Below are 27,102 nucleotides of genomic sequence, written 5' to 3'. Positions count from 1 at the left end.
TCTTTTATTTATTTATTTTTGTTGTGCAGAACTACCAAAAACCTCCTCCGTTTCTCTATATAATCCCCTGCTACACTAATGCACTTATCTCGGTGTTTCACTAGTGCTTGAATACCATCTTGGTAGAACGTTTTCTCAGTATGCCAAAACCACGATCGGACTGCCAGCTTCATGTCTGAACCGCTGGCCTCCCAGGAACTCCCTTAACAGCTCAAACATGTGGAAATGGATTGGAATGAGGTCAGGACGGTACGAGGGATGAGGCGATAACTCCCACCCGAGTTCCTGGAACATACAGATGGTGTTGGTGAATGATTGTGTGTACAGTTCTCACAGACAGCTGCGTCTTTTCTGCTAGTTGGCGACTGTGGATTTTCAACTGAATGTTCACAGAAACAACTTCAGTGGGCTCTAAGACACCTCTCGCAGAAACATGGTTTTATTTTAAACAGTTTTTACGGTTAAATTTTACTCCAGCTAAAAGTCTCATCATCAAATTGTGCTTGAAGTCTTCTGTAAATGTGAGTCGGTTTTTGCGCCTTCATTCGTGAGAAATGTCATCACAAGTCTCGGTTTGACTCGAACGCGCTGGTACATTAGACATATTCTAAACCGAGTGGACGATCAAACACTCGTAGAGTGGTAAGGTAACTGTACACTCATCAGGCCAAGATGGCAAACAGGGTCTCTCTGTGTAGTTTTGTTAGCCCATGTATGTCCTTGTCCATTACTCTTTTTTTTTTTTTTTTAACAGACATCCCTTCTGTTGCTTGATTTTGTTGGCAGGCTGAGTTTCAGTCCTCACAAAGAGGCCCATTGACCTGCCCTGCTGTGTGGGACTGGTCGGTGCAGTTTGACTCCAAGGCTCAGCAGTTCTTCTTTAACCCTCTGTACAGCGAGAAGTTCAAGCAAGAGAAACCCCTACGCAAGGCTCCTCGGGGAAAGGTGAACAGAGCACCGTGCTTTATGTTTATCGTAACTTACAGTTTTATGGCTACAACAATCAATCAATCAATCACACATTAAAACAATTATTATAATGACAAAATCGGATTTTAATAAATATTTGCATGAATTCAAACCGTGTAAGGTGGTTTTGGATAAATTTGAATATATATTCTTTTCTTACTACAAACGAAAAGCACAAACTCACAAAGCCTAATTTCAATTACGTTTTGTTGTGACCCACACAAATTTTTAAATCTCAGTACAGTGGAACCTTGGATTGTAAGTAACTTGGTCTGCGAGCGTTTGTCAAGACGAGCAAAATTTGTAAATAAATTGTAACTTAATAAACGAGCGAGGTCTTGATGCATAAGTAGGACGCATGTGCTTTGTCTGCCAAGCGACACGTGACCACAACTAGGCCAACGGTTCTTCTCTTGCGCGCACGCTCTGCAGGATTATAGATGATATCTGGTCAGTCAGTGTGCGTGTGATGAGTGTGAGTGCACTGAAACAAATGATCAGAGTTTTCTTTATTTCTTTGCTTTTGATACACGAGTGCTTCGATATACAAGCACACTTCCAGAACGAATTATGCTCGCCATCCAGAGTTTAAGTGTATTGTTAAATTTAACAACATTCTGTGATACTGTATTTAAAAGATTTCCTCCATTTCGCTCAGCAGCACCAACGGCAGTTGTCCCTGCCCAGCTCTGCGTTTAAAACTCCTCCCAAGAAGGGTTTCTTCAAAGATGAGGCAGACAGCCTGAAGAAGCTGCTCCGTGTAAAGCGCCTCAGCCGCTGGATGGCGTCGCCCGAGAGCTCGGTGGCGGGCACCTCTAACGAGTTCTATGAGGCTTGGCAGCGTCGCCCGCCCGACCCCCACGGCCTGCTGCTGCCTTGTCTGTCTGGTCCATCCCTGCGTCTGTGGATGCAGCGCTGTCTCCGCTGGATCCCGGACAGCCAGATCGTAGGTGGAGGCTCTGTGGCTGTCATGAGCAAGCTTAACGAGCTCCTGGCCCAAGTGCAGGATCTCCGGAGTGAGCTAGAGCACAAGGGATGCTGGGATACGCAGGCTAGAAGCCACCGGCTGCAGACGGGGCCGATACCACTGACACGAGGTTCTCTGCGTCTTTCGTCCTCTTTCCCCTTCGCTTCTGGTCGGACCTGGTGCTCCAAGCCTGCCATTCCTACAAGTCTTCTACATAGTCTTATGGTTAGTGATAAGCTTGCGAGTCAAGATGATGAAAGCGGTGAAGTCATAAGCTTTGTTTAGGAGAAAGGAGACGTGTTCAGAGGTTGATTTTTTTGAAGTGACGTGTGAGTGAGTGTGTGTAGTCAAAGTCAAAGGTTTCTCCACGCCTTATTAAATAAATAATAAAGCTAATGAAGGAAGATTCAAGAATTTTAAGAGGAAAAATAAACCTACACACCAAGATACATTGTTTATTGGAGTGCTGTAGTGAAATATAAAATATAGGGGCCTCAATATTCAGCCTTGATATGAACAAATGTATTTTCAGATCATCACAAGAGCATTAAAAAACAAGAAATATATTTATATAAATCCAGTTTAATGTCATTAATGTGACCTTTATTGACCAGTCGACTTCAAATTGTATACAATATAATATAACTGGAGAAAAATTTTGTACAAGACACACTTGTGTTATGTGTTAAAGTGTCAGGATCAAATTTCTTATTCGTTCAATTTAGACAAAGATGATTTTGCATCATTTGGTGGCTTCATGTTATTGACTGATTCAAAAAAGGAAAGTAGAAGAAGTGCTGCAACAAAGGAAATGTGTGCGTGTTCGTTAAGGCTCATGCAGTGAATTATACAAGGGTGAGTCAAAAATTATTCGCACTCTGGGTGCAGAATTTATTTCAATTAACTTTAAAAAAAGACAAATGCATTATTTCTCGACACAATCTCCGTGGTTTTCAATACAGTTTGTTCATCTGACGACCAGCTTTCGTGTTCACTCATAAAAAAAATTTTTTGGGGATGAGCTGCGGGCCACTAATGCGCAGCTGTCTTCACTTCTTATCAGCAGTAAATCTTCATCCTTGTAGGGCGGCGTTCAGGGGACCAAACGTCCGATGGAGCGAGATCAGAATTCAATACCTCAAAACAAAGTTTTTGCAGAGTGCAAACAGTGTGGCATTGGTTAGCATTCCTCTGCGTTTTATCAGACGTTTAGGCTTCAGGTCGTTTATAATCATCTCACTGTAATAAGCACTGTTGTTTACCGGACATTTTTCCCCGATAATGTTCCAATACTGGGCCTCGAGGATCCCAGTAAACTGTAAGCATCAGCTTTCTAGCTGATGGTTGACTTTTGAACTTTTCCTCGATCGGCTTTTTCTTTTTCTTGAGTGATGAATCCATGTCTCGTCACCAGTAATGATTCTCTTTAAGAAACTTTCACCTTCCTTTGATTATCAGATATCCAAACCTTTCTTTTTATGCTATTCTGTAAGTTATTTCGGCACGAGGTGGACACGCTCAGACCACAAAACAAAAACGAATAACTGAACGTTGCTCTCCTTTCGTGCAAATCACAAGCGTGGCATCCATTTTTGCTCGCATTGCATTTACAAATGAACTGCTGTAACACGTTCACACCTGCACACACTGACTGGAAGAGTAGCCTTGGACGGAAAGCACTGATAAGACCGACAAAAGTTTTAATATAACCGGAGTGCGGATAATTTTTCTTTTTTTTTTTTTACTCATATGCTAGTAGGATTTTTTAGCTTTGAGAGCTTTGCCATTTGCCAGTGTTCATTAATAAGATCCATTATTTCAATTACAGTATAAGGATAAATTGAAGAATCTAATATTAAAGGAGCTCCGATGTAGGTTTTTAGGAGAGGACGAAAAGCGTTTGTCGTTTAATAGGTAAGAGGGTAAGAGGTCTATTATTATAGAAAGTGGAAAATGGTTAAAACCTTACTGTAAATAGGTGTGGTCGAACCTTTGACTCGTACCTGTGTTTTTGTGTGATTTGAAGATAAGGCCAATAAGGTTTAAGAGCGGATCTTTGTCTGCTGTGTATCTGAGGGATAAAGCTTTGTTTAAACTCTAGGTGGAGCCTACTGTCAAATTTAACCTGACTTGAGCCATAAAAAAACCAAAGTGTATATGTGTGTGTTTGTGTGTAAGAGAAAGACAGAAAGAGTCTTAAGCAAGCATATATGCAAGCGCTAAATCAGGAATGCATTGTGTTTATTTTGTACATGTAATATATATCAGTTACAAGGTTGCACAGTCCAGTATGAACTGGACCAGTTGTTTGTAACTAACACCAGTAGCATAAGGATGTTGGTTCTACATTATCAGTGTATGATTATGGGGCATAGTAAAAGGTTTATTTGAGCTGATATTATGAGATTAGTGTTGCTGTAGAGTTCAGAAGAACTTGAATATGAGTATGTGAGAATTCATATGAGTGCAACAAAGAAAAACAGGATTTTTTTCCCCCGATTGCATTATTACACATTTTGTCTGTTTTTTTGTTGTATAATATACTGTATACTATGCATATAGTTTTTGCTCAGCCTTATTGTGCATACCTCAGTTTTCAGGTCTTGTGCCTTAACTACTGACTGCAGATTTTTAAATGGGTAGCTAATGCACACACACACACACACACACACACACACACACACACACACACACACACAGATAACATTCATATATATATATATATATATATATATACATACATACATACATGCAAATATGAACACAATATGCATTATTTATCTAATTGTCTTCATTAATGTGTTGATTTCTTTATTTTAATTTTTGTTTTGTTTTTTTAAGCATTTTAAACACAGGGAACCAAAATCAGGAAAATACCAGAAATACTTTATTATTATTGTTATTATTATTATTATTATTATTATATTTTTTCGATAATGCTTTAATTAAATAATTGAAATGCAGCTAAAAAAAGTTTAAAAAGGTGAAAGTTAGAAAAGGTTAAGGATTTGCTTATGTATTGTTTATTTCAAATACGTCAAGGCCTTGGTAAACTTCTTGTAAAACCACCAAGTAATCTAATGAAAACGTGGACTTGAAATTATATAAAGCTTAATCCCAAAATTCCTAGTCCCACCTTAAGAGTTTGTTCCTTGCCCTGTACAGATTTCTGCAATATATTTTACCTTTACATATCTGTTAGAATATTCAATATAGCAAAAGAATTGTGCCTTTATCACTGTATGGATAATGTATTCTTTTTTTCTTTAACTATACACATACAGGGTGCCTAATGTATAATTCTGTTCTACTGCCTTTTATGAATTAATTATTAGAATCAAGTGCTTGTTTTATGAAGAATTGTTTTGTCATTGTTGTTTTTTTTCCCCATAACTTGATTGCACTACTGCCTGTTTGCGCTCAAACACTGTTACATAAAGCTAATTGTTTACTTTGGAGTGAGTTATGTTTTTTTGTTTACTTTGTTTCTTAAACATGTGAAGTTTATTCTGCAAGTTCACTTTACTGTATACAATATGTCTTTACTCCAAATAACAATCCAATACACAATCATTATGCATAAACGTGAGTGTCGTAGTTGTGTAATGGCATGCGTCGTTAATCAATTAAAAGAGTCTTTAAAAGTCACTTCAATCATTCACACACTATACAAAGTATTCACTCACCCATTCAAATTATTGAATTCAGGTGTTCCAATCACTTCCATGGTTGCAGGTTTACAAAAAATTCAAGCAACTAGACACAAGGCTGCTTCTACCAATGTTTGTAAATGAATGTGTCGCTCTCAGGAGCTCAGCGTGGTACCCTGATGGGATGCCACCCATTCAATAAGTCCAGTTGTGACATTTCCTCGCTACTAAACATTCCACAGTCAACTGTTAATGGTATTATAACAAAGTGGAAGCGATTGGAAACAACAGCAACTCAGACACAAAGTGGTAGGCCACATCAAATCACAGAGCAGGGTCAGCGGATGGTTTCCAAGGCCGAGCAGCTGCTTCCAAGCCTTACATCGCGGATGCAGTGGAGTAAAGCACACCGCCACTGGACTCTAGAGCAGTGGAGACATCTTTTCAGGAGTCATGAATCACGCTTCTCTGTCTGACAATCTGATAAATGAGTCTGGGTTTGTCGGTTGCCTGGAGAATGGTACTTTTTTTGACTGCAGTGTGGCAAGTGTAAAGTTTGGTTGGTGGGGATTATGATGCGAGGTGTTTTTTTAGGAGTTAGGCTCAGCCCTGTAGTTAAAGTAAACGGAACTCTTAATGCTTCAGCATTTCGAGACATTTTGGACAATTTCATGCCCCCGACTTTGTGGGAACAGTTTGGGAAGGGCCTTTCCTCTTCCAACATGATTGTGCACCAGTGCACAAAGCAAGGTCTATAAAGACATGTATGAGTGACCTTGATGTGGAAGAACTTAAGTCCTGACCTCAACCCGATAAAAAACCTTTGGGCTGAATGAGAGTGGAGACCAGGTGAGCCAGGCCTTCTTGTCCAACATCAATGTCTGACCTCAGAAATTATCTTCTGGAAGAATGGTCAAAAATTCCCTTAAACACACTCCTAAAGCTTGTGGAAAGTCTTCCCAGAAGAGCTGAAGCTGTTATAGCATATTAAATATAGCATAATACCAACAGCATATTAAACCCTATGGATTAGGAATGGGATGTTACTCAAGTTCATATGCATGTGAAAGCAGGCAAGCGAATACTTTTGGCAATATAGTGTATATGCATAATAATAATTGCGGAATTTACAGCAGAGTATAGAATTACACTGGACTGGTTTTTGCACTGCAAGAGATTCATTTGAAATAAAGTAATGATTTTATCGTGGTTAGCATTCAGCTTTCACATTTCTGTACTTGTGAACTTTACAGTGGTTTTGTTTTACACTATACTCATTTTAAGACAAAGCTATTTTGTAAGTTCCTGTACAGAAGAAAGCTTTCAAGACGACGAAAGCTTTCAGGATCTGAAAAATTGAAATGATTAATAATCAAAGGCCAAACCTTTTCAAAACTATGAAATAATACATATGGTATTTGAAATTAAGCAACATCAACAGTCAGTTGTTATTATAAGACACAAAGATCAGCTGTTCTGGAATAGTTCTTGCAAGTAGAGCATTGTCAAGTGCATTTGCAAAACCCATCAAGCACCATGACGCTGACTCTCATGAAGACCTTCCCAGGGAAGCGGGACTAAAACTTACTTCTGCTGCAGAGGAGAAGTTCATTTATAGTTACCAGCCTCAGAAATCACCAATTAACAACAGCACCTCAGATTAGAACCTTTAGACACATCTCAAACAAACTGTTCAATGAAGATTATTGCATATTTTGGACACTTTATTTTTGTTTTACAATGCAGAAAAAAAATCTAAATTAGAAAGAACCACTGAATTAAAATTTGACTTTTAAAAATAGTTGTGTACGGTGTTAAGAAGAATTGCAGTTGGTGACTTTAGCAATAACAACTTAATCTGGCGCTCCATGATCTTATTAAGAGAGGTGAGACAAGCAGAGCGATGAACACATAAGCTTGGTATGGGAGCTACAAATAAACAGCGGTCTAGACTAGAATACTTTTACAAGCTTTACTAAGGAGCAACAAATATGACCGGTGATCGTGGGCCATTGTAGCAAGTGTGCTAGCGTGTACAATCCCTCGTTGTTGACTGTTAGAGCACCTGTGATGCAGACTGATCCATAGAGTTAAACGTCCCAATGCTTTTCAGCGGGGTTTCCTCTGGGTTCTCGGTTTTCTTCCTCTTCCTAGAACCATGCCCATATACGGAATTGCTCTTGTGTTTGAATAAGAGTGTGAATGTCTGGGTGTGTGTGTGTGGACAGCTTGGCATCCCATCTAGCCAGTATTCCTGGCTCACGCCCATAGTTCCTGGGATAAGCTCCAGCTCTACTGAGAATCTCACCAGGATAAAGCAGTCAGTGAAAGTCAGTAAGACTCTGGGTTATTTCCACTTTTGGAAGAAACAGACTTTAAATGCTAGAACTTTATACATGATTGAGAAACATATTATGATTGAGTATGTAAATTTGCAAACTGTGACCATGTGAAGTGTTTTCCCAACGCTGCCAGAAATAAAAACCAGACAAATTGAAGGTAGACATGGAAGTAGTAGATTGGGAGACAACCTGCTTTAAAGCACAGTCAGAGTCAATAAATAACCACGTTTTGATTATTGAGACAAATGTTCACTGTTTTATAGGAATGGCCAAAGCTATAGAACCATAAGAAGAAGGTTGCTAACCACATACCTTATGTAAAAATTTTTTTTTTTTAAGCAAAATGTGTGTGCTTAGAGATTACCTGGAGGATTAAGTGATTACTCTACAGCAGTCACTTAATATGGACTTTTGGACTGTGGGAGGAAATCCACTAAGCATGGAGAGAACATGCAAACAGGAGTCGAACCCGGAACCTGGTGTTGCACGGTTCAGTGCTAACCACTTAGCCATTGTTCCGCCTGTACATCATTTATAGAAGAAAATTCCAAGAATTTGGTGCACAACTTTAAATTTATTTGAGGTTTCCTGGAATTGACACACGTTCAGCACATCTAATATTTCCCGAAGGAACTTTCAACATTAGCAGACGCTTTTGATCGCCATCAGTAAGCTTCTGGGAGAATTATGGTTGGATCAATCTTCTTGTCACAAAAAGATTGATGGCTTTTAGTTAAATTTGTTGGTTTCCTGGCACTGACTTGATTTGTAAGCATGGACCACAAATTTTTTATAGAGTTTTTGAGACCCTTAAAGAATGGTATTAGAAGTTATCCTGCTTTATCCATTCCACATCCAGCCTTGAGTATTGTTGGGATCATTGTGCTGTTTGAACACATAACTTTGTCCAAGTTTAAGTCATCTATCTGATGATCTGACCTTATACTAAAGAATTCTGAGGAAGTCCTTTTTTCATTATTCCGTCCACTTTCTGCAATGCACAAGTTCCACTGGCACCAAAACATCCCAAAAGCATAATGCCACCACCATCACCACCATCACCATGCTAAACAGCTGGTACAGTGTTCTTGGGGTTGAATGCCTCACTATTACTTCTCTAAATATACTGTACCTCTGGTCAAAACCTTCCTTTTTTTTATCCATGTGGCCAACGGCAAACTTTAGTCGAGCTTGAATGTGTTGATTTTAGTGCAGGGTGTTTTTTTTTCTTCTTAAACAAACTTTACTGTAAATATTAATGCTTCCAGGTCATTGCAGGACTGTGGCTTGGTGGTTCCTGGGTTGTTCCTCACCCTCCATACCACTTTCCTCCCAGCTACAGGGTGACAGTTTGAGTATTCTTCCAGACCTTGGCAAAATAGCTCCATCTTCCACTACGTACAACTGTTTGTACAACTGTTCCATTCTCTTTTTCAGATCTGACCTGAGCTCCTTTTCCATTGTACTGTGTGTTTGTCAATCTAACAGGTTCTGACAACACACACCTCCTTTATGTTAGCACAGATAAGCTGGAGTCCATCTTTATCACTAACAGGGTACTGTTATCTGTACTGTTGAGTACTTATCAAATTCAAAAACATTTTGTGACTTGTATGGTATTGTAGCGTTTTTACGCCGAGAAGAATGCTGGAGAGACGAGTGAGCTTATTTGCTACCCAATGCAATAGCTGGGAGTACTTTATTTAGCACACAGCCGGTAATGGAATGAGCAGCACCTTCACTCAGGAGCCTACCTCTAATTCAGCGTCAGCCTGAACTAGAGCACATTTCACACGTCACACCCAACACACACACAACAGGGCCGAAGTCACTAACCCAAACACCTTTCCCCATCATGGTGAACACACCGACATTCCCGCAAAGCATGCTGGTCGTCAGCCGCCGCCCCGCCCACGCCACACTGCCCCCACCCGAGCTGTGACCGTCCCTGGTCACCAAGAAGAACTCCATTTCGGAGGCGTGGAGGCGGTCGGCGCTGGCGGTGGGAACGCCGGCGTCCTTTGGCAGGTGAGGGATGAACACAAACGTAGTCCTGAGGCGGTCCGGCCTCCACAGAGTTCAATGTTTCCCCGGCGTGCGGCTGGCAAGGCGCAAGACGGTCCCGGTGGAGCAAAACTCGTGCCCGCAAGCGCCGACCGCCTCCACGCCTTCGAAACCAAGTTCGTCATGGTGACCAGGGACGGTCACAGCTCGGGTGGGGGCAGTGTGGCGTGGGCGGGGCGGCGGCTGACGACCAGCATGCCTTGCGGGGATGTCGGTGTGTTCACCATGATGGGGAAAGGTGTTTGGGTTAGTGACTTGGGCCCTGTTGTGTGTGTGTTGGGGGTGTAACATGTGAAATGTGCTCTAGTTCAGGCTGACACTGAATTAGAAGTAGGCTCCTGAGTGAAGGTGCTGCTCATGCCATACCGGCTGTATGCTAAATAAAGTACTCCCAGCCATTGTATTGGGCAGCAATTAAGCTCGCTCGTCTCTCCAGCATTTCTTCAGGCGTAAAAACGCTACAGTATAAATGGTTTATATATATTATATTATTATATATAGTTATATAGTTTTATATATATATATATATATATAAATATAATTCTCAAAAGATGCATGTTTGTTATACAATTATTCATACCGAGAAAAGAATAAATCATAGACATGACATATTTATGTTCATGATAAGTAAAGGTTTGTTACAGGCTGTATGGTGGTGTAATAGTTAGCACTGTGGCCCTACACCTCCAGGGTTGAAGGTTTGATTCCCATCTCGTATCATGGAGTTTGCATGTTCTTCCCATGCTAGGTGGGTTTCCTACAGGTACTCTGGTTTCCTCCCACAGTCCAAAGACTTGCACATTATGTTATGTGAACCTCTGGAGTCCAACTGGGGACCGTAGAGGCCACTTGAGGGACTGGGACTGTGGAGATAAACCGAAGTACCCAGAAGAAACCCACCAGTTCAATTAAATTCAAATGTATTTGTATAGCGCTTTTAACAATGGACATTGTCACAAAGCAGCTTTACTGGATCAAAACAAAAGTAGGAAAATAACTATGAAATGTGTGAGAAAATATGTATTAATCAAAATGATCGGTTTGTCCCTGATGAGCAAGCCGAGAGCGGCGGTGCCAAGGAAATACTCCCTGAGATGGCAATAGGAAGAAACCTTGAGAGGAACCAGACTCAACAGGGAACCCATCTTTATTAGGGTGACATGCAAATACTCCAGGTTCCCAGAAAGCACACGCGACAACATGCAAACTACATGGTGGAAATCGAACCCGGACCCTGGAGGTACAAGGTGACAGGGCTAACCACTAAACCAATGTGATGCCATATTAAGTTAATATTATCCTGGAAATGTGTTGCGGCAACAGCACGGTGACAAAGAGTTCAAAGGTTCGATTTCTTTCTTGGGGTCTGTGTGTGGAGTTTGCTTCATGTTCTTCTGGTTTTCTCCAGGTACTCCGGTTTCCTCCCACAGTCCAAAAATATCTAGACACATTGTAGTGTGTGTCTCCATACAAGGTGCGATGGATTGGCACCTTATCCAGGGTGACCTTCGCTTCATGCCCAAAGTCGTATGGGTTATGGTCCAGGCTGCATTTATATTGATCTGTTGTGTGTAATTTTTTCTTTCTTTTTAATTTTAAAAAAGAGTCAGGAACAAAAGGTTTGATGTATCTTTATTGCTTTTTTTTCCCCATGAAATATTGCCTCTTACCCGTGGGAATGTAAACCTGTGCTCTTAGCTGTCTCAGGGCTCCGTGTTACCTGAGGCTCCCTGCCACATCCACTGATGACGTCACTGCCCGCCGCCATGTTAGATCTGACCGAGCCGAGAGGAAAGTGCGATCCGAGGCTGAGGATTTAAAACTGCGGTCTCGATCGACAGTCACCGCTGGCTGGGTTTCCATAGGATCCGGTTAAGCTTTATGTCTCAGACTAAAGACTGAAAGACTCTCCAACCTCAGACAGGAGTGTGTCTGGGGAGGCTGGTGTGTGTGTGTGTGTTTGTTCTTTCCTGAGTGCGGCTAAACACTATGAGTTCGTTGAGTCAGCGGAGCTCGGGCCTCGTGCAGAGGCGCACCGAGGCCTCGCGCAGCGCCGCTGCCGATAGAGACAAGAGTGCGGGCGGGGAGGACGAAGAGCTCCGCCGGGAGGAGCAGGACGACGACGACAGCGGCGACTCCAAGGAAACCCGGCTAACCCTGATGGAGGAAGTGCTGCTCCTGGGCTTAAAGGACCGCGAGGTTGGTTCGGTTGAAAGATGTAACTTTCACCTACTGAGCTGACAACATGCTAACCGGCTAACTTTAATCGCCGGCTAATGAAATTTCACAGGAGCGGAATAAGTTTTACTTGGGAATCGAGCTGTAAAAGCTGTTAAAGCCAGTTAGCTTGTTAGCCGTCGCTTCTATGCTAGCTAATGTTTGGGAGACGTCGGCTGTAACTTAAGTCATGAAAGCAACAATTGTTAGCTGTAATGTTAGTCATTGTTTAGATTTTAGATTAGCAGGTCTACATTTCAAATGAGTGTTTTGTGAAAACCTTTTTTATTTTAGCTGGAAAATACAACCTAGCTAGGTAACATTAGCTTGATTGACTTGTAGTGTTAGCAAAGCAGGCAGTTTAGCAATCAGCTGTTTCTTCAAAAAAAAAAAAAAAAACTCTTAGTATCTAGTAGTTCTGAGGATCACCAGTCACATTCCGATACGATATTATCACGATACCTCGGTACCGGTTCGGTTATAATTGGGGTTGTATAAGTATCACGAATGTATCAATATTCAGACTCTATATTACGTTTCCCCACGAAAGTTTGCTACACTTTTAAAAGTGTTTAAGGAGTAATTAAATGTAGCCTGTTCTTTATAACAGTCGTTTTCTCACTTCGAAAACAATACAAACTAACCTAAAATACAAGAGTTTAACTTTTAACTGAGCAGCATGTATCTCTGTCATCCATCATAATTATAATTTCTAAACAAACTTGATTAATAATTCACTTCTACCACAGGGTGAAAATGTGATTTAAGCCTGGTGTAAGCGTGTGTAATGCCATAACGCCATAACATTTGTTGTTTGCGGCACACTGAAGCGTCTGCGCTCGGTACAGAAATGATTATATAGTCTGATCACTGGAATTGAAAACCAGACAATTCTCATCACTGGCCGATCGGTTCATCTCTATTGTAAACGTATAAAAAATATATATATATATATATATATATATATATATATATATATATATATAAAAGGCGTTTGAAGTCAAAGTGGCAATACGTGAATTACAACGCAAAACAAAAAACCTAATTCGTAACTAAATGTTTTTTTTTTTTATGAGAAATAATGAGGTTTAATTTCCAAATAATTTCTCGCACACTTTCCAATCAGTGTACATTGGAAACTTGTTGTTTAACTTGCACCCAGAACTTTGTCCACTTTTTAACCCAAGAGTTAAGTCCTCTTAGTAATGTTACATTTGTTTTGTAACACATAATCCAGTTATTGAAATGTCAGGATCAGATGTTAGTATGCATACTGAGTTAATATTTTCCAGGATATTTATCGCAGCAGCAGCATGGTGGCATAGTGATGAGCACTGTGGTCTCAGACCTCCAGGGTCGAGGGTTCGATTCCCGTCTTAGGTTTGTGTGCTTGGACTTGGTGTGCTTGGTGGATTTCCTCCGGGTTCCCACCACAGTCCAAAGACATGCAGATTTGCCTAATAGCCTGTGGCGTGTGTGTTTGGCACCCTGTCCAGGATGTAGAACATAAGTGTGTAATAACTGTTTAATAAGTTGTGATTTTTATCAATGTAACCTTAATAGTAGTAATAATAATAATAATATTAATGACCCTAAGTTATGTAAGTAATAAAACACAGAAATAAAGATGTGCACCGAATAATGAGAGCGAAGCCTTCTGTATTTTATGCTTTGGCTAAAAAACACAGGCAATGGTAAAATAGAGGACTTTAAATAAACACAGACTGTTCGACTGCAGAGTAAATATTGACATTCCTTTATTGATGTGTGTTTTAAAGGAGTTTTTTTTTAAAACTAATGTAAGTAAAAGACTTTGACGTAGTGAATGTTAGGGCTGACGATTTGATGGAAGAGAAAATGTATTGCGATTATTTTGCACATATTGCAATGGTAACTATTAAATGTACCATTTTGTATGCAAACATGTTTATCTAGGTTAACGCTAAATAATGAAGGCACGGGTAGCTCCATGGACGGACTCTATCGTTTCTGCCTAACACTATATAATGGCACATGATCTTATTAAGAGGATGTTTGCCAATATTTAAATATATTTATCAGCTCAAAATAATAATAATGAAAAAAAGAACTTAAACTACTCACAAACTACATAAATTCCCAGCTATGTGTATATTGCCTATAAAAATAAACAATTGCACAGGTTCATAATGCGATTTCGTTTTTTAAGCAATTAATTGTGTAACACTATTAAATACCTTCAACAGCTACGATTAGCATCTGTTATTTAATTAAATTCTATTTTATTTATATAGCGCTTTCAACAATGGTCATTGTCTCAAAGCAGCTTCACAAAAATAAAAAGAAAAATTGAAAAGAAAATTTAGTGTGTATGTGCGAGAAAAATGTATCTAGATAATAATGAGATTGTCCCTGATGATCAAGCCAAGAGTGACGGCGACGGTGGCAAGGAAAAACTCCCTGAGATGGCAAAAGAAAGAAACCTTGAGAGGAACCAGACTGAACAGGGAACCCATCCTCATTTGGGTGATAACCGATAGAAATTATACAACACAATCTCGAGATGCCTCGGGATGGGTAGAAAAATAAAGAACAGGTTTTTTTTTGTAGTCCTTTTGTAGATTTTGATATTCTGGGAATTACCAGAAGTCCGGAGTTTTGTGATCTTAAGGAACGTGGTGGATTGTAGCGTATCAGGAGACTGGCTAGATATGTGGGAGCTAAACCATTTAAAGCCTTGTATGTAAATAATACTATTTTGCAATTCATTCTAAACTGAACAGGCAGCCAGTGCAGGGATGATAATCTTGGGGTTATATGATCATATTTTCTTAATCTGGTGAGAACCCTGGCGGCTGCATTTTGGACTAACTGTAGCTTGTTTATTAAGGATGCAGGACAACTACCTAGTAATGCATTACAGTAGTCCAGTCTGGAGGTCATGAATGCATGAGCTAGCTTTTCTGCATCAGATAGGGATAAGATGTTCCTAAGCTTGGCACTATTTCTAAGGTGGAAAAAGGCTGTTTTTGTGATAGTGGAGATTTTCAAAGGACAAGTTACTGTCTAATATAACTCCCAGGTCTTTTATTGTCAAGCTGGCAGTAACAGTACATCCTCCTAAACGCAAGCTGAATTGTAAGAGCTGGTGTTTACTGGTTTTGGGCCAATAAGTAATATCTCGGTCTTATCTGAATTTAGTAAAAGAAAGTTATTGGTCATCCAATCCTGGACACACTCAGTCTAGACAACTTGGGTATTTCGTCTGGTTTTGTTAAGATGTATAACTGGGTATCATCATCAGGTCCTAAAACTGGGGGGTCCTTGTGGAACCCCATATTTCACTGGCATAACACCAGACGGTTCTCCATTTAGATTTACAAAATGGTATTGATCAGACAGGTAGAATCTAAACCATTTTAATGCCTGTCCCTGGATACCTATGTGATTTTGTAAGCGATCTATGAAAATATAATGATCTATTTTGTCGAATGCAGCACTAAGATCAAGTAAGACTAGTATTACCATGCAGCCTTGGTCCGAAGCTAAAAACAAGTCATTTTCAATTTTAACTAGTGCAGTTTCTGTACTATGATGGGGCCTGAAACCTGACTGAAATTCTTAGAGGATATTGTTTTCCTGCAAGAATGTGCATATTTGAGCTGATACTACCTTTTCTAATATTTTTGGTATAAAGGGACAGAAGGGCGTGAGTATGACTATTATACCATAGTGCAAGTGTTTTATCTTTTCTTTTTTTGAATCTGATGGGAGCAACAGTGTCTAATGTACTGGTAAAAATAGTGCCCGTGCTATTAGTCACCTCATCTAGATCGTCTGCATTTAGGGGACTAATAAAAAATTGTGACAGATCCGGCAGATTACTTGTGAATCTGTCTTTAGTAGTTGGATTCATATTTCTACCAAATCGATAACATGGAGAGACACAGCTAATCTGTTCTACAGGTAGAGTATATATCAGGCAGTGATGATCTGTGATATCACTTTGAGATAAAATCTGTTAGAGACATCTATACCATGGGATTTAATTAAATCTAGTGTCTGATTAAAGCGGTGAGTTGCTCCAGTTATATTTTGTTTAACCCCAAAGGAGTTTAGCTAGTCCATAAATGTTAAAGTCTCCGACTTTCAACACTTTGTCAGAGTTAATCAATAGGTCTGACGGCAGATGTCCAAACTCTTTAAGAAAATCAACCTATGGTCTGTACACGGTGGCCAGGGTAAAATATTTCAAGGGTTTATTATATATTTTCCTGAGTGCAACATTAATTATAAGCATTTCAAATGAGTTAAACCTGGGACTGGTTTTCTGAGTAACAGTGAGTACATTGTTGTAGATAGTGACGACACCACCACCATGACCAGTTAGACGGGGCTCGTGCTTATAGAAATATCCTGACGGAGTAGACTCATTCAGACCAATATATTCATTTGGTCTAGGCCAGGTTTTGGTGAAGCAAAGTGCGTCAGGGCAATAATCTGAGATCATTTCATTAACAGTAAGTGCTTTAGCCGCAAGGGATCTGATGTAGAGAAGTCCAAACTTTAGAGGTAGAGTTTGATTACTTATTTGGCCTTTTTCTGGTTTTATGGTTATCAGATTGTTTCGAGCGAAGTTAACAAATTTATTCTATTTTCTCACTATGCGGAGTGAAAAGACACAATTTCTATAGGACAAGCTATGTGTGCGCCTCTACCAGAATGGTGAGTTGTAATGTGGCTAATATGATTGGAATCTTAGGTATGACTTACTGCCAGATTGTCAGTCAGTTCGTAGTGTCAGATGGTTCGTAGTGTCCTGGAGATGTTGTCATAGAGGACTACTGCTCCAGCTCTGCTAGGGTGCAGGCCATCGGTGTGGTAGAGCCTAGGACACTCCCAGAAAACATTCCAGTTATCAACAAAGGGTAATCTCTGTCGTTGACACCAAGATTGTAACCATTCATTAAAGGCAAATAATCTACTGAACCTCTCGCTAAAATGTGGGAAGATGTCCAGATACGATGATCCATGCTGAGAATTTACCTGGGACCGGTGAGCACCAGTCTGTGGCGATTCCAGCGCGGCTTTCCGCTGCTGTAGCTGGGCCAACTTCACCTGTAGGTCGCTGATCTGCTTCTTCCTGACCTCCAGCTCCAAATCCACAGAGTGCAGCTCCAATTTATCCTCACCTGCACTCAGAGGAAGACACACAATCGACATAGGTTGTAATCAGTGTAGGCAAACTTGTGACAAAAATAAAGCTTGTGATAAAAAAACTTGTGATAGCCGGGCTAACAGGCTAGTGATGCTAATGAGAAAACTGGCTAGAAGCGGTATGCTGCAAAACAATTAAAACTTATTGATATAACAGCCGTTTCGAGTGAATATCTTATAAAATACTCATGTTATATGTTCACTCTTCGTAAGAGAATGAAAAAGTTAGAACATTAAGCTGGAAAATTGGTCAGTTTGGTGGAGCTCGGAAAAAGCAGCGTCTCTGTCTCAGCGTTCGTTTATCTGTATTTGTTTACTTACAGCATCACAAATTCTCATCGTTAACTTTGTATAGCTGTAAACATGCTCGTTTCTGAGGCATTAGCGCAAACAGGTTGTTTCTCTTGTGTGATTAAAAAAAAAAAAATTTCTTCAAAGAAAATTAAGAGACAAAGATTAGAAGATTGATTAACAAGCTTACAAAGTTAGAGTTTTTTTCCCCATACAAACACAAATACAATTAAGATTAGAGGAAAGCAATAATAATAATAAAAAGAAGAACTTTTTAAAGGTACTTTGTCCTGTCTTGAGGAATTAAAACAGTACTCTTGGGTATTTTACAAGTACAGTTGCACATTTCAATCAACCATAAAAGTTCTTAAATTCTATAGCAATCATTGAAGTACATAAGCATTTTTCTCTATCAGTATCTAAAAATACAAGCATGTCTTCCTTCCTGGTTCATATACATAAGCAGAAAATATTGCACATGACATTTGAGGAGTCCGTAGTCTTCTATATAAGCATTAGTGTTTCTGTCCTGCTGAACACTGCAAATGTTGTTCTTATATAACTGAGAACTAACCACTATCACTCTGGTTTCATACGAAACAAAATCCTCAACAGCTGTTGCAGCTGTTCAGTACTACTTCATTGTATCCTGGTAAACAGTACACTGATCAGCCACAACTTTAAAACCACCTTGCTGATATTGTCTACGTCCGGATTCCACAAGATCTAAGAAGTTGGCATCAGATTGTTTAAATCCTGAAAGTTGCGAGGCGACACAGATGTTTGATCAAATTGAGTTCTGGGAAATTTAGAGGCCAAGTCAACATTTTAAATTGACCTCTTTTGTTATCATGTTTTTCAAACCATTCCTGGACAATTTTCGCAGTGTGTCAGGGCGAATTGTTCTGCTGAAAAAAAAAAAAGAAAAAAAAAGCTGCTGAAATCAGGGAATGCTGTTGCAGTAAAGCTGTGTATTTGGTCTAAACCAATGTTTAGGTAAATGCATTGTCCAGATTGTGATGCTGTCTTTTCTCATAGTGCATCCTCATGCCGTCTCTTCTTCACTTGAGTAAATTGCACATTCCTGCATCTTATTATGATATATCCCACCCCATGACTCAGGTGCCATTATAACGAAATCTATGTTATTTACTTGCCTCGTCAGTGGTTTCAGTGTTAGGGCTGATCGTTGTAACAGAAGGGCTGGGTAAACTGATTCAAGACACAGAGTACACAATGAGAGAGACTCGTACCAGCCTTGCTTAATGAAGTAGAACAAGTCATTCCAGTTATCCCGAGGATCAGTAACATTAAAACCCAGGTTCTTGCCCATGATGATCCCTAATCAGCTCTGCATTAGTTTACTCAAGTTACACAGGGGATTATATGCGATTTAAGTCGTATAAATTTCTTAGTCTTTAATGCCCTGCACTTATTTGACCAGACTAGCAGTAGTGCGGTAACATTACTCAGAAGTCTTAAGTATTAGTGAGCGTCATAAATTAGAGCTGTAGCTATTAAATATTTTAGTAATCGAGTATTCTACAAAAAAAATTAAACGGATAAAATGTATTTTTGCTTAATTAAACAGCAATGTAAAATATATAAGAGAAACAAAGATTAATTGGTATTCTTTTTAGAAAAATCAACTTTTATTTTTTTGCATACAGCATTTTATCAAAAATAAACATTGTCATTATTCACAATACAAGGAATAGCTTAAAGTTGACTGAGATGAATTAAATGCGTTACAGTGCCATACATTCTTATTTTAACGCCTTTTCTCAGATGCAAAAACTAAAACTAGGTATTTCAAATGACTTTAAGTTTCAAACAGCTAAGGCACACATTAAAATCAATTTTAATATAATTTTATCGCTCCCTTCCATTTTGCAGCCCGCAGCAGAACGCTCTCTCAAATCAATACACAGCTAACTGTTTGCGTCTCCTTCCGCTTTGTGAGTGACGTAAGCACTTCTACTTTGTCTGTGTTTACTGGCGGCTTGCACCTGGAAACGCGCTGTGTCACGCCAAACAAATAATTGCGCAAAAACATAACGCAAACTTTTAATATTAATTAAAAGAAGCTTTGAGGCAGAAGATTTTGCATCCATCATTTTTTGTAATCAAATTACTTGAGTTACTCGAGGAATCGTTTCAACCCTAGTCATAAAATATACCATGCATGTTCAAAGTAGGATAAAAGTAGATGTGGAGAAACTGGAACGTTCTGCACAGAACCCTGATTTTACCATCTTTTGGGATTAACTGAAACAGCAACTGCACGCGAGACCTTCTCTCACCCTATCAACGCTGCCTGACTTCACTAATGCTCCAAAATCTAGTGGAAAGACATTTCCCAGAGAAGCAGACATTATTATAACACTCAAGGCCGACTGAATTAATTAAAAGCATGTTTAAGTGTGATCAGAAACACTCAGAAACTCCTTCTCCTCGGACCACGACCCAGAAACCGCCATCTTGGGTCCAGCACACAAAGCTGCCGCTATCAGCTGATCAAATGCATGAGTCCCTCGTCCAGCGTGAATTTCACTTAGTCTGTGGTCACATATCATCGCGTACATAATAAAAAAAGTTTTGTGCTTATAAACTTATAAACGAATTACCCTCGTGATCCGAGGTTCTACTCTACAGTTCTATTATGAACTGAATATTTATTCCCACTTATTCGAATTTAACCATATTTTTTGTTTAATATATAAACAAAAGTTGCTCTTAAACCATGACAGAGTTGGACAACTCCTTGACAGTGTCAAGAATGGAGCATCCTAGTTAAATATATAAGACCTGTACAGAGGTTACCTGGAATAAAAAATAATAATAAATATTTAGATTGTAAATAAATTATTTCCCAGCACTGCGGATTTAACCTCCGGTTTTTTTTTCACAGGGATACACTTCTTTCTGGAACGACTGCATATCTTCAGGGCTGCGTGGCTGCATGCTCATAGAGCTGGCCCTACGAGGGAGACTACAACTGGAGGCCTGTGGCATGAGGAGAAAAAGCCTACTCGCCAGAAAGGTGAGGTTCCTCTTTTTTCTCTCTCTCTCTCTCTCTCTCTCTCTCTCTCTCTCTTTTAAATCATTTCCAGAGAGAAATAAATCTCCTTGGGTTAAATCCAGCTCTTTAATGATGCCTCTTACATCTTGGGTTCTTCTTCTTTCTTTTTTTTTTAGTTTTGTTGGTGTGTACAGCTTGATGATTTGACACCTAATTCCAAGTAGTGTCATAAAAAGACAGGGATGCATGAGTCAGACCTATTATATGTGTAAAATTATTTATATACTGCTCTGGGGGCAAAAAACTTTTGGAATCATCAAGAGGAAGATGTTCACAAACCATCAAGCAAAGCTGGGCTTGTTTGCTTTTTTGCAAAACTTATGATATAAAGAAATGTGATAAACTGGTGGAGAGCATGTCGTAACACGTGAAAGCTGTAATTGCAAATCGTGGTTCTTCCACCAAAAGGTTATTTAAAACAATTTATGTTTACAAATTGTAAGCGTTCAGTTTTATTTGCGTTATTAAAGCTCTGCAAATACTGCATGATCTTGGGTTTTGTCTGATGTGTTGTGATGATGTCATTCCCTTTAAATATACACTCTAAATTAGAATAGTTATATTTTAAATTGAGGAGAAATATTGTCAGCAGTTCACAAAAAAATTAACAAAACTTAATCCAAACAAAAACATAAACTGATTATTTAGTAGTGTTCTATTATTATTTTTATATATATATATATAAGGCAGCTGATTAAGTTGATATAACTTGTGATTGAGTCACAAAAAATTGTTTTTTTAAGCTTTGATAAATTGTGCTGCAGTGTTTAGTGCTGCTCACAAGGGGGCGCTCTTTAATATTTGTTTTCCGAGCAGTAGTATCAGTCTTCTAGAGTCACTTATGGCCTTCTCATTTATATTTCAGTATTCTCAAACCCTAACCTGTATTCTTGTTTATATTACTATAGTTAATAAGTTTGTTTATTACTCACAATGCCTTTTATAAAATGTTTCTGAAGCATTGACCTTATGGGTTTCAGTGTACTGTGAACTCTATCTCTGTGTTGCTGGAAGAAGGAAGAAGTGTAAAAAAAAATCTGGCACATTTTATTAACAGGTCATTTGTAAATCCGATGCTCCGACCGGTGACGTGCTCCTTGACGAAGCCCTGAAACACATTAAAGAGACCCAGCCTCCAGAGACCGTACAGACCTGGATCGAGCTCCTCAGCGGTGAGGATTAAAGCACACTCCTCTTTATTACACTGATGTTTTTTGCACAGCCTTTGCGCCTCAGTTTATACATTCATAATGTATTGTGTGTCTTGATATGGGCCAAGGACAGAAAAAATCTCGAACAAATTTCCAATTAATATTCACTACCACTTAAGTTTGCGACCACTTCCTGACTCTGTGGTTATTCCTGATTTTTTTTTTTTTTTTTGGTAAAGCAATACTGAAGGCATTAAAATAAGCAATAATCTCTTTTATACAGTTGATAGTGAGATGTGTCTGTGATTTTTGCTCTGTAAAGCCTTCATAATGAATCTAATCTATTTGTTTATTGGTAATTTCTGAGGCTGGTAATTCTAAATGAACTTCTCCTCTGCAGCAGAGGTCAGTTTTGGTCTTCCTTTCCTAAAAGAGCCAGTTTCATCATAAAACCTTGTTCTTCTGGACAAGACCATGCTATAATGTGATATTTATTTATTTTTATATATTATTATATCCTTTTTACTTACCCACAACTCTCTAAATCACTTACATTATAACATAACCTAAAATTGGTTTGAATAAACCAACTAATATTTGATCTGAATCTTTCCATGAAATAACCTGGGAAGCTGATATGGCAATAAATCTTAATGCAAACAAACAAAGTTTCATCATGGTGCTTGATGGGTTTTGCATATATATATATATATATATATATATATATATATATATATATATATATATATATATATATATATATATATATAGAGAGAGAGAGAGAGAGAAAAACACACACATAGTGTATATGTCATCAGTCATAACTAATTATAACCAAAAAAAACTTTAGCACGATATAAGTCTGTAGTTGTTTAAGATAGATGATGAAATCTTGATGAATTGATGTTATGCTGAAATAACTGATTAAAATGTGTTAACCGATATCGTTTATTTTGCATGCTGTGATAACCTCTACAACCCAGCTGTATAACATTACAGTATAACATTAATTATACCTACCGTTACTACCCAGACTCCTTACATGCTCACACTTATTTACACGATTTCTGAGATTCCTTAGGTGCACACCAGATTGAGCCGTCATGCTTAATGCTTAAAATCCACTTCCCCTTCCTCCCTTTCTTATTTTCATGGAGCGCTCGGTCACAAAGGTTATTGCTGTTATAGTGATAAAACACTTTCAGCAAACACTGACCAATTATCAACATGAATAGTTGTATATTTGTCAGCGCTGTACAGACGAGCCAGACAGATTCTTGAGGACACGGCACCGTGGTGGTTAGCACTGTTGTCTTGCACCACCAGGGTCCGGGTTTGATTCCTGCCTCGGGGTCTGTGTGCACAAAGTTTGCATGTTCTCCCCGTGCTTGGTGGGTTACCTTCGGGTCCCCCAGTTTCGTTCCACATAAGAAAAAAAACTGGCGTTCAAAAATTACCCACAGTGTGTGTGTGTGCCCTGTGGTAGATTGGCACTCTTTCCAGGGTGTACGCTGTCTAATACCCCAAGTCTCCTTGGATACACATAAGGTGTTCAACTATTGGTTAAAAAAATATTTAAAAACTTTTAAATTTGCATCCTCGGTATCTAAATACCAGTTTAAACCTATTTCTACATCAAAGAAAAAATGTAGGGACAGTAGTGTATAAATACAAAAGAAAAAAGAAACATCATTAAAAACAAATATTTCTATTTCAATGTATAATACAAAAGTAAAGGAAACAATACAATAGTTACACTTTCAATCAAATTGCATTAGGTAATATATATTATTAAAACACGGTTTAAAAAAGATGTTATTTCAAGTTTCACAAAGCAACTTACGACATTGTAACTATTTTGTGAAGCTTTACTCATTAATCAAAGAGCCTTAAAACATTCATTCATAAGTCATTTACTGTTTATTGTAATGTTGCTGTCAGAATATTTTGTTTTTTTTTTGTTTTTGTTTTTTTGTCTTGTGTTTTAATTTCGTACATGACTAACGAGACCGTTGTCTCCCAAAGGCGAGACATGGAACCCGCTGAAGCTCCACTACCAGCTCCGGAACGTGCGCGAACGCCTCGCCAAGAACCTGGTAGAGAAAGGCGTGCTCACCACAGAGAAGCAGAACTTCCTGCTGTTTGACATGACGACACACCCGCTCACTAACAGCAACATCAAGCAGCGCCTCATCAAGAAGGTACAGGAAGCCGTCCTGGAAAAGTGGGTGAACGACCCGCAGCGCATGGACAAGCGTCTACTGGCACTCATCTTCCTGGCTCATTCGTCCGACGTGCTGGAGAACGCCTTCGCACCGCTCCTGGACGAGCAGTACGACCTGGCCATGAAGAGGGTGCGACAGCTGCTCGACCTCGAGCCCGAGGGCGAGAGCATGAAGAGCAACGCCAACGAGCTGCTCTGGGCCGTCGTGGCCGCCTTCACCAAATGAGGACGCGCCTGTGTAAAGCACTAAAGACAAACGTTTGACTGGTTACTGAAAAAAACGGAAAGATAAGAAAAAATAACAGGCAGAAAGGGTTGTATCTGAAATGAACGATAACTCTCTACAGAGCTGTGTTGGTCACCTACACACACACACACACACACACACACACACACACACACACACACACACACACACACACCCACCCCATAATGTACTCCTTTTTTGATTTGCTGATAACTTGCTTCCTTTCTACGTTCTCTACCCAGCCTCGATCACCCGGACAGAGGAACGCATGCCTGACTTTTCCTCTTCTTCTTTCACTTTTATTTTGTCCAGTTAAATGCACAAGTGCTTCCTGTACTGTCTGAACAAACCACAGGAGCAACTGAAACTCTTTGCTTAACTGGACTTCCCCCTTCTCCTTTTTCCTCTTCAGTAATCTGTCCATGAGTACTGAGGGGCAAATCTGGGTTTACTTTCCTGTTAATGCAAGTCCAAAAGTTTATAGACAAGAAAGTGAGTATCTCCCCATGTTTTAAAGGTATATTCCTGTTTGATTATTATAATTATTTTTTTTAATAGAAATGTAAACACTTGATAGAAATATTGCTAAAAAAGAGTCTCCGAAGGATGGAAAAAGTCTCCACGTCGAGCTGTTTCAGATCACCCCAGATTTGGCGGTTTTGGTTCACAGATTGTGGCGCTCCAGTGCAACCACAAGATTTTATTAAGCACCAAATACCCCCATTGGGGCACAGATTAGCTCCAGACCTGTAGGGTTACATCATCAGCGCAGAAGGCACTAATGGATCTATTGAATTTTTTATTTTTTTTCTTCATTGCAAACCTTTTGATGGGTTGAGTCTAATCATGTGCACCAAGGCTGACCGCTCTAGACTTGACCAATCGTGGTGGAAGTAAGTCAGCCTCCTTAGTGTGTGTGGATGTTTCCAGGGTAAATGTGAAAAAAACATTTGATTAGATTTAATAATGATAAAAAAAAAAAGTTGTATCGATCAGTAGCATAAAACATTTCTATTTTTCACTGTCGTGAACGTCACTAATACTTTAAAGTGCTACCTCTCGGACCTCTCACAACGTCACCCTTTATTGTTTGAACCGCGTCTCTCGCTGGCTTCGTCACTTTAGCATCAACTAATCAGCAGTTTCCTTGTACATACATTACAAAAAAAAAAAAAAAACACCACTTTTATGTGCCTAATCTCGGTTACGGGTAATCTCGTAACCTTCGACATTACAACACGTACTGTAGCTATTCCTCAACATGACATTCATGAACAACTGAGCGAATCGCTTTTAAAATCCTACGTTTGTCCGTGACTTTAAGTTTTATGTGTAAAGAGAATGTCTGTGATTAGGCTTCAATATTTTATTATTTTTTTGTTTAATTTACTTCTTTCCTATCCTTTGATTACGCTGTGTGAAGAAGGGATTGTTTAATTTTTGGTATCAGATACCTGCCTTCCTCTGGAGAGTTTTTTTTTTTTTTTTTTAAATCTAGCGTTACTGTTTTGTCTTTCAGAGCGGAGCCCCAGCTATCCACTAAATCCAAACAACAGCTTTATATTGACATTTAGATTTTATCGTGCGGTCAGAACGAGGCGTTTATACCGAGTATGCAATGAAAAAGCTTGATGCCAGTATCCATGTCGCAGGAGAGTCTAGAAAACGGTTTGCTTCTTTATTTTTCCCCCTTCTGTTTTCATGTTTATGTATTCCTCTTACAAACTGATTCACGAATAATAAAATAAAACCTCAAGTGACCATTTTGATTAAGACTCGCCTTTCATGCTTTACTCGGTTCCTTCTAAGTGTCATATTTATTTCTGTTGTGTGTGTTTTGGTTTTGGAGATAAGAAGGAAGCAGATTGCACAGAAGCTTAACAAGACATTCCAGTTAAATATTTGTCAGCTAATTCATTAAGTGTCTATATTCTGAAATGCTGTGTTTTTGTTATTACCTAAATTAAACATTTTAATTTAGCTTTTAATGTTAACTGCTTTTTTTTTTTAATCAGACATTTATCTGTTGAAATTCATTTTTCGTTCCTTTTCATTCTTCTGCTGCCAAATTATTATAATTTTTTTTTTTTTTTACTCATTTCAGAAGCAATAATTTTACATTTACTTGCTTCTGCTTGATTTGTAATCCATCATGATTAATGCTTATCTCGCAGTACTTGGCTACGTCTGTACCTATATGTAGAGAAGACTTCTTGGGTAAAGAAAATTGAAATCATTATGTAACTTTAGAGCCCACTACGAAGGGGATGCATATATGTACACTTTCATATTACCAAATAAATTAAGGTATCGGGAGTGCCTCAAAAACTCACTCATCTCTCATTCTTTCTTTTCTTTGTTTTATCATCTGAATGTGTATGTGCATGATGAGGGATATTTAACCCACACATCTTTCATCTTCATGAGCTTACAGTGAATATCTACAGTTTTTTTTTTTCGTTAGTTTTTTTTGGTCCGTATTTTATTTTTAATCTTAAGTCTGTGTGGTTTTTAGATGTCATTGCCGAAAACATGCAGGAACCTGCAGAAATCTCCAGCTGGATGTTGATCCACTGTTCTCACCATCCTGTTCAGGCATGCTGTTATAGAATATTAATCAATGGTGAGGTTATATTATTATGTTATTGCTCCACTACTGCATCAGGTTGCCATATATATACAGTGCTGTGCAAAAGTCTTAG

General features: G+C 39.0%; 2 protein-coding genes across 3 annotated transcripts in view; both read left to right on the top strand.

Moving 5' to 3' along the window:
* Positions 1–4,416, top strand: part of mtmr12 (myotubularin related protein 12) — a 28,238-nt gene extending 23,822 nt beyond the window's left edge. Inside the window, exons 15-16 of one of the 2 annotated variants that reach the window (XM_053481332.1) lie at positions 787–945; positions 1,631–4,416. In XM_053481332.1, coding sequence (XP_053337307.1) covers positions 787–945; positions 1,631–2,221 — 750 coding nt within the window. In that variant the 3' untranslated portion in view covers positions 2,222–4,416. Of the gene's footprint in view, positions 1–786; positions 946–1,627 lie in introns of both variants that reach the window. The other variant, XM_053481331.1, reaches the window with a different exon arrangement.
* Positions 4,417–11,766: 7,350 nt separating this feature from the next.
* golph3a (golgi phosphoprotein 3a) lies at positions 11,767–26,732 on the top strand. The gene is made up of 4 exons (XM_053481646.1): positions 11,767–12,191; positions 20,608–20,739; positions 21,836–21,950; positions 23,955–26,732. The coding sequence occupies exons 1-4, from the start codon at positions 11,982–11,984 to the stop codon at positions 24,377–24,379; spliced, it is 882 nt and encodes a 293-aa protein (XP_053337621.1). The 5' UTR covers positions 11,767–11,981; the 3' UTR covers positions 24,380–26,732.
* Positions 26,733–27,102: the final 370 nt, after the last annotated feature.

This window comes from Clarias gariepinus, chromosome 21 (genome assembly GCF_024256425.1).
Source record: "Clarias gariepinus isolate MV-2021 ecotype Netherlands chromosome 21, CGAR_prim_01v2, whole genome shotgun sequence".
NCBI classification, from domain to species: Eukaryota; Metazoa; Chordata; class Actinopteri; order Siluriformes; family Clariidae; genus Clarias; species Clarias gariepinus.
The sequence above is the reverse complement of the archived record's forward strand: the minus strand, read 5'-3'. Positions and strand labels throughout refer to the sequence as shown.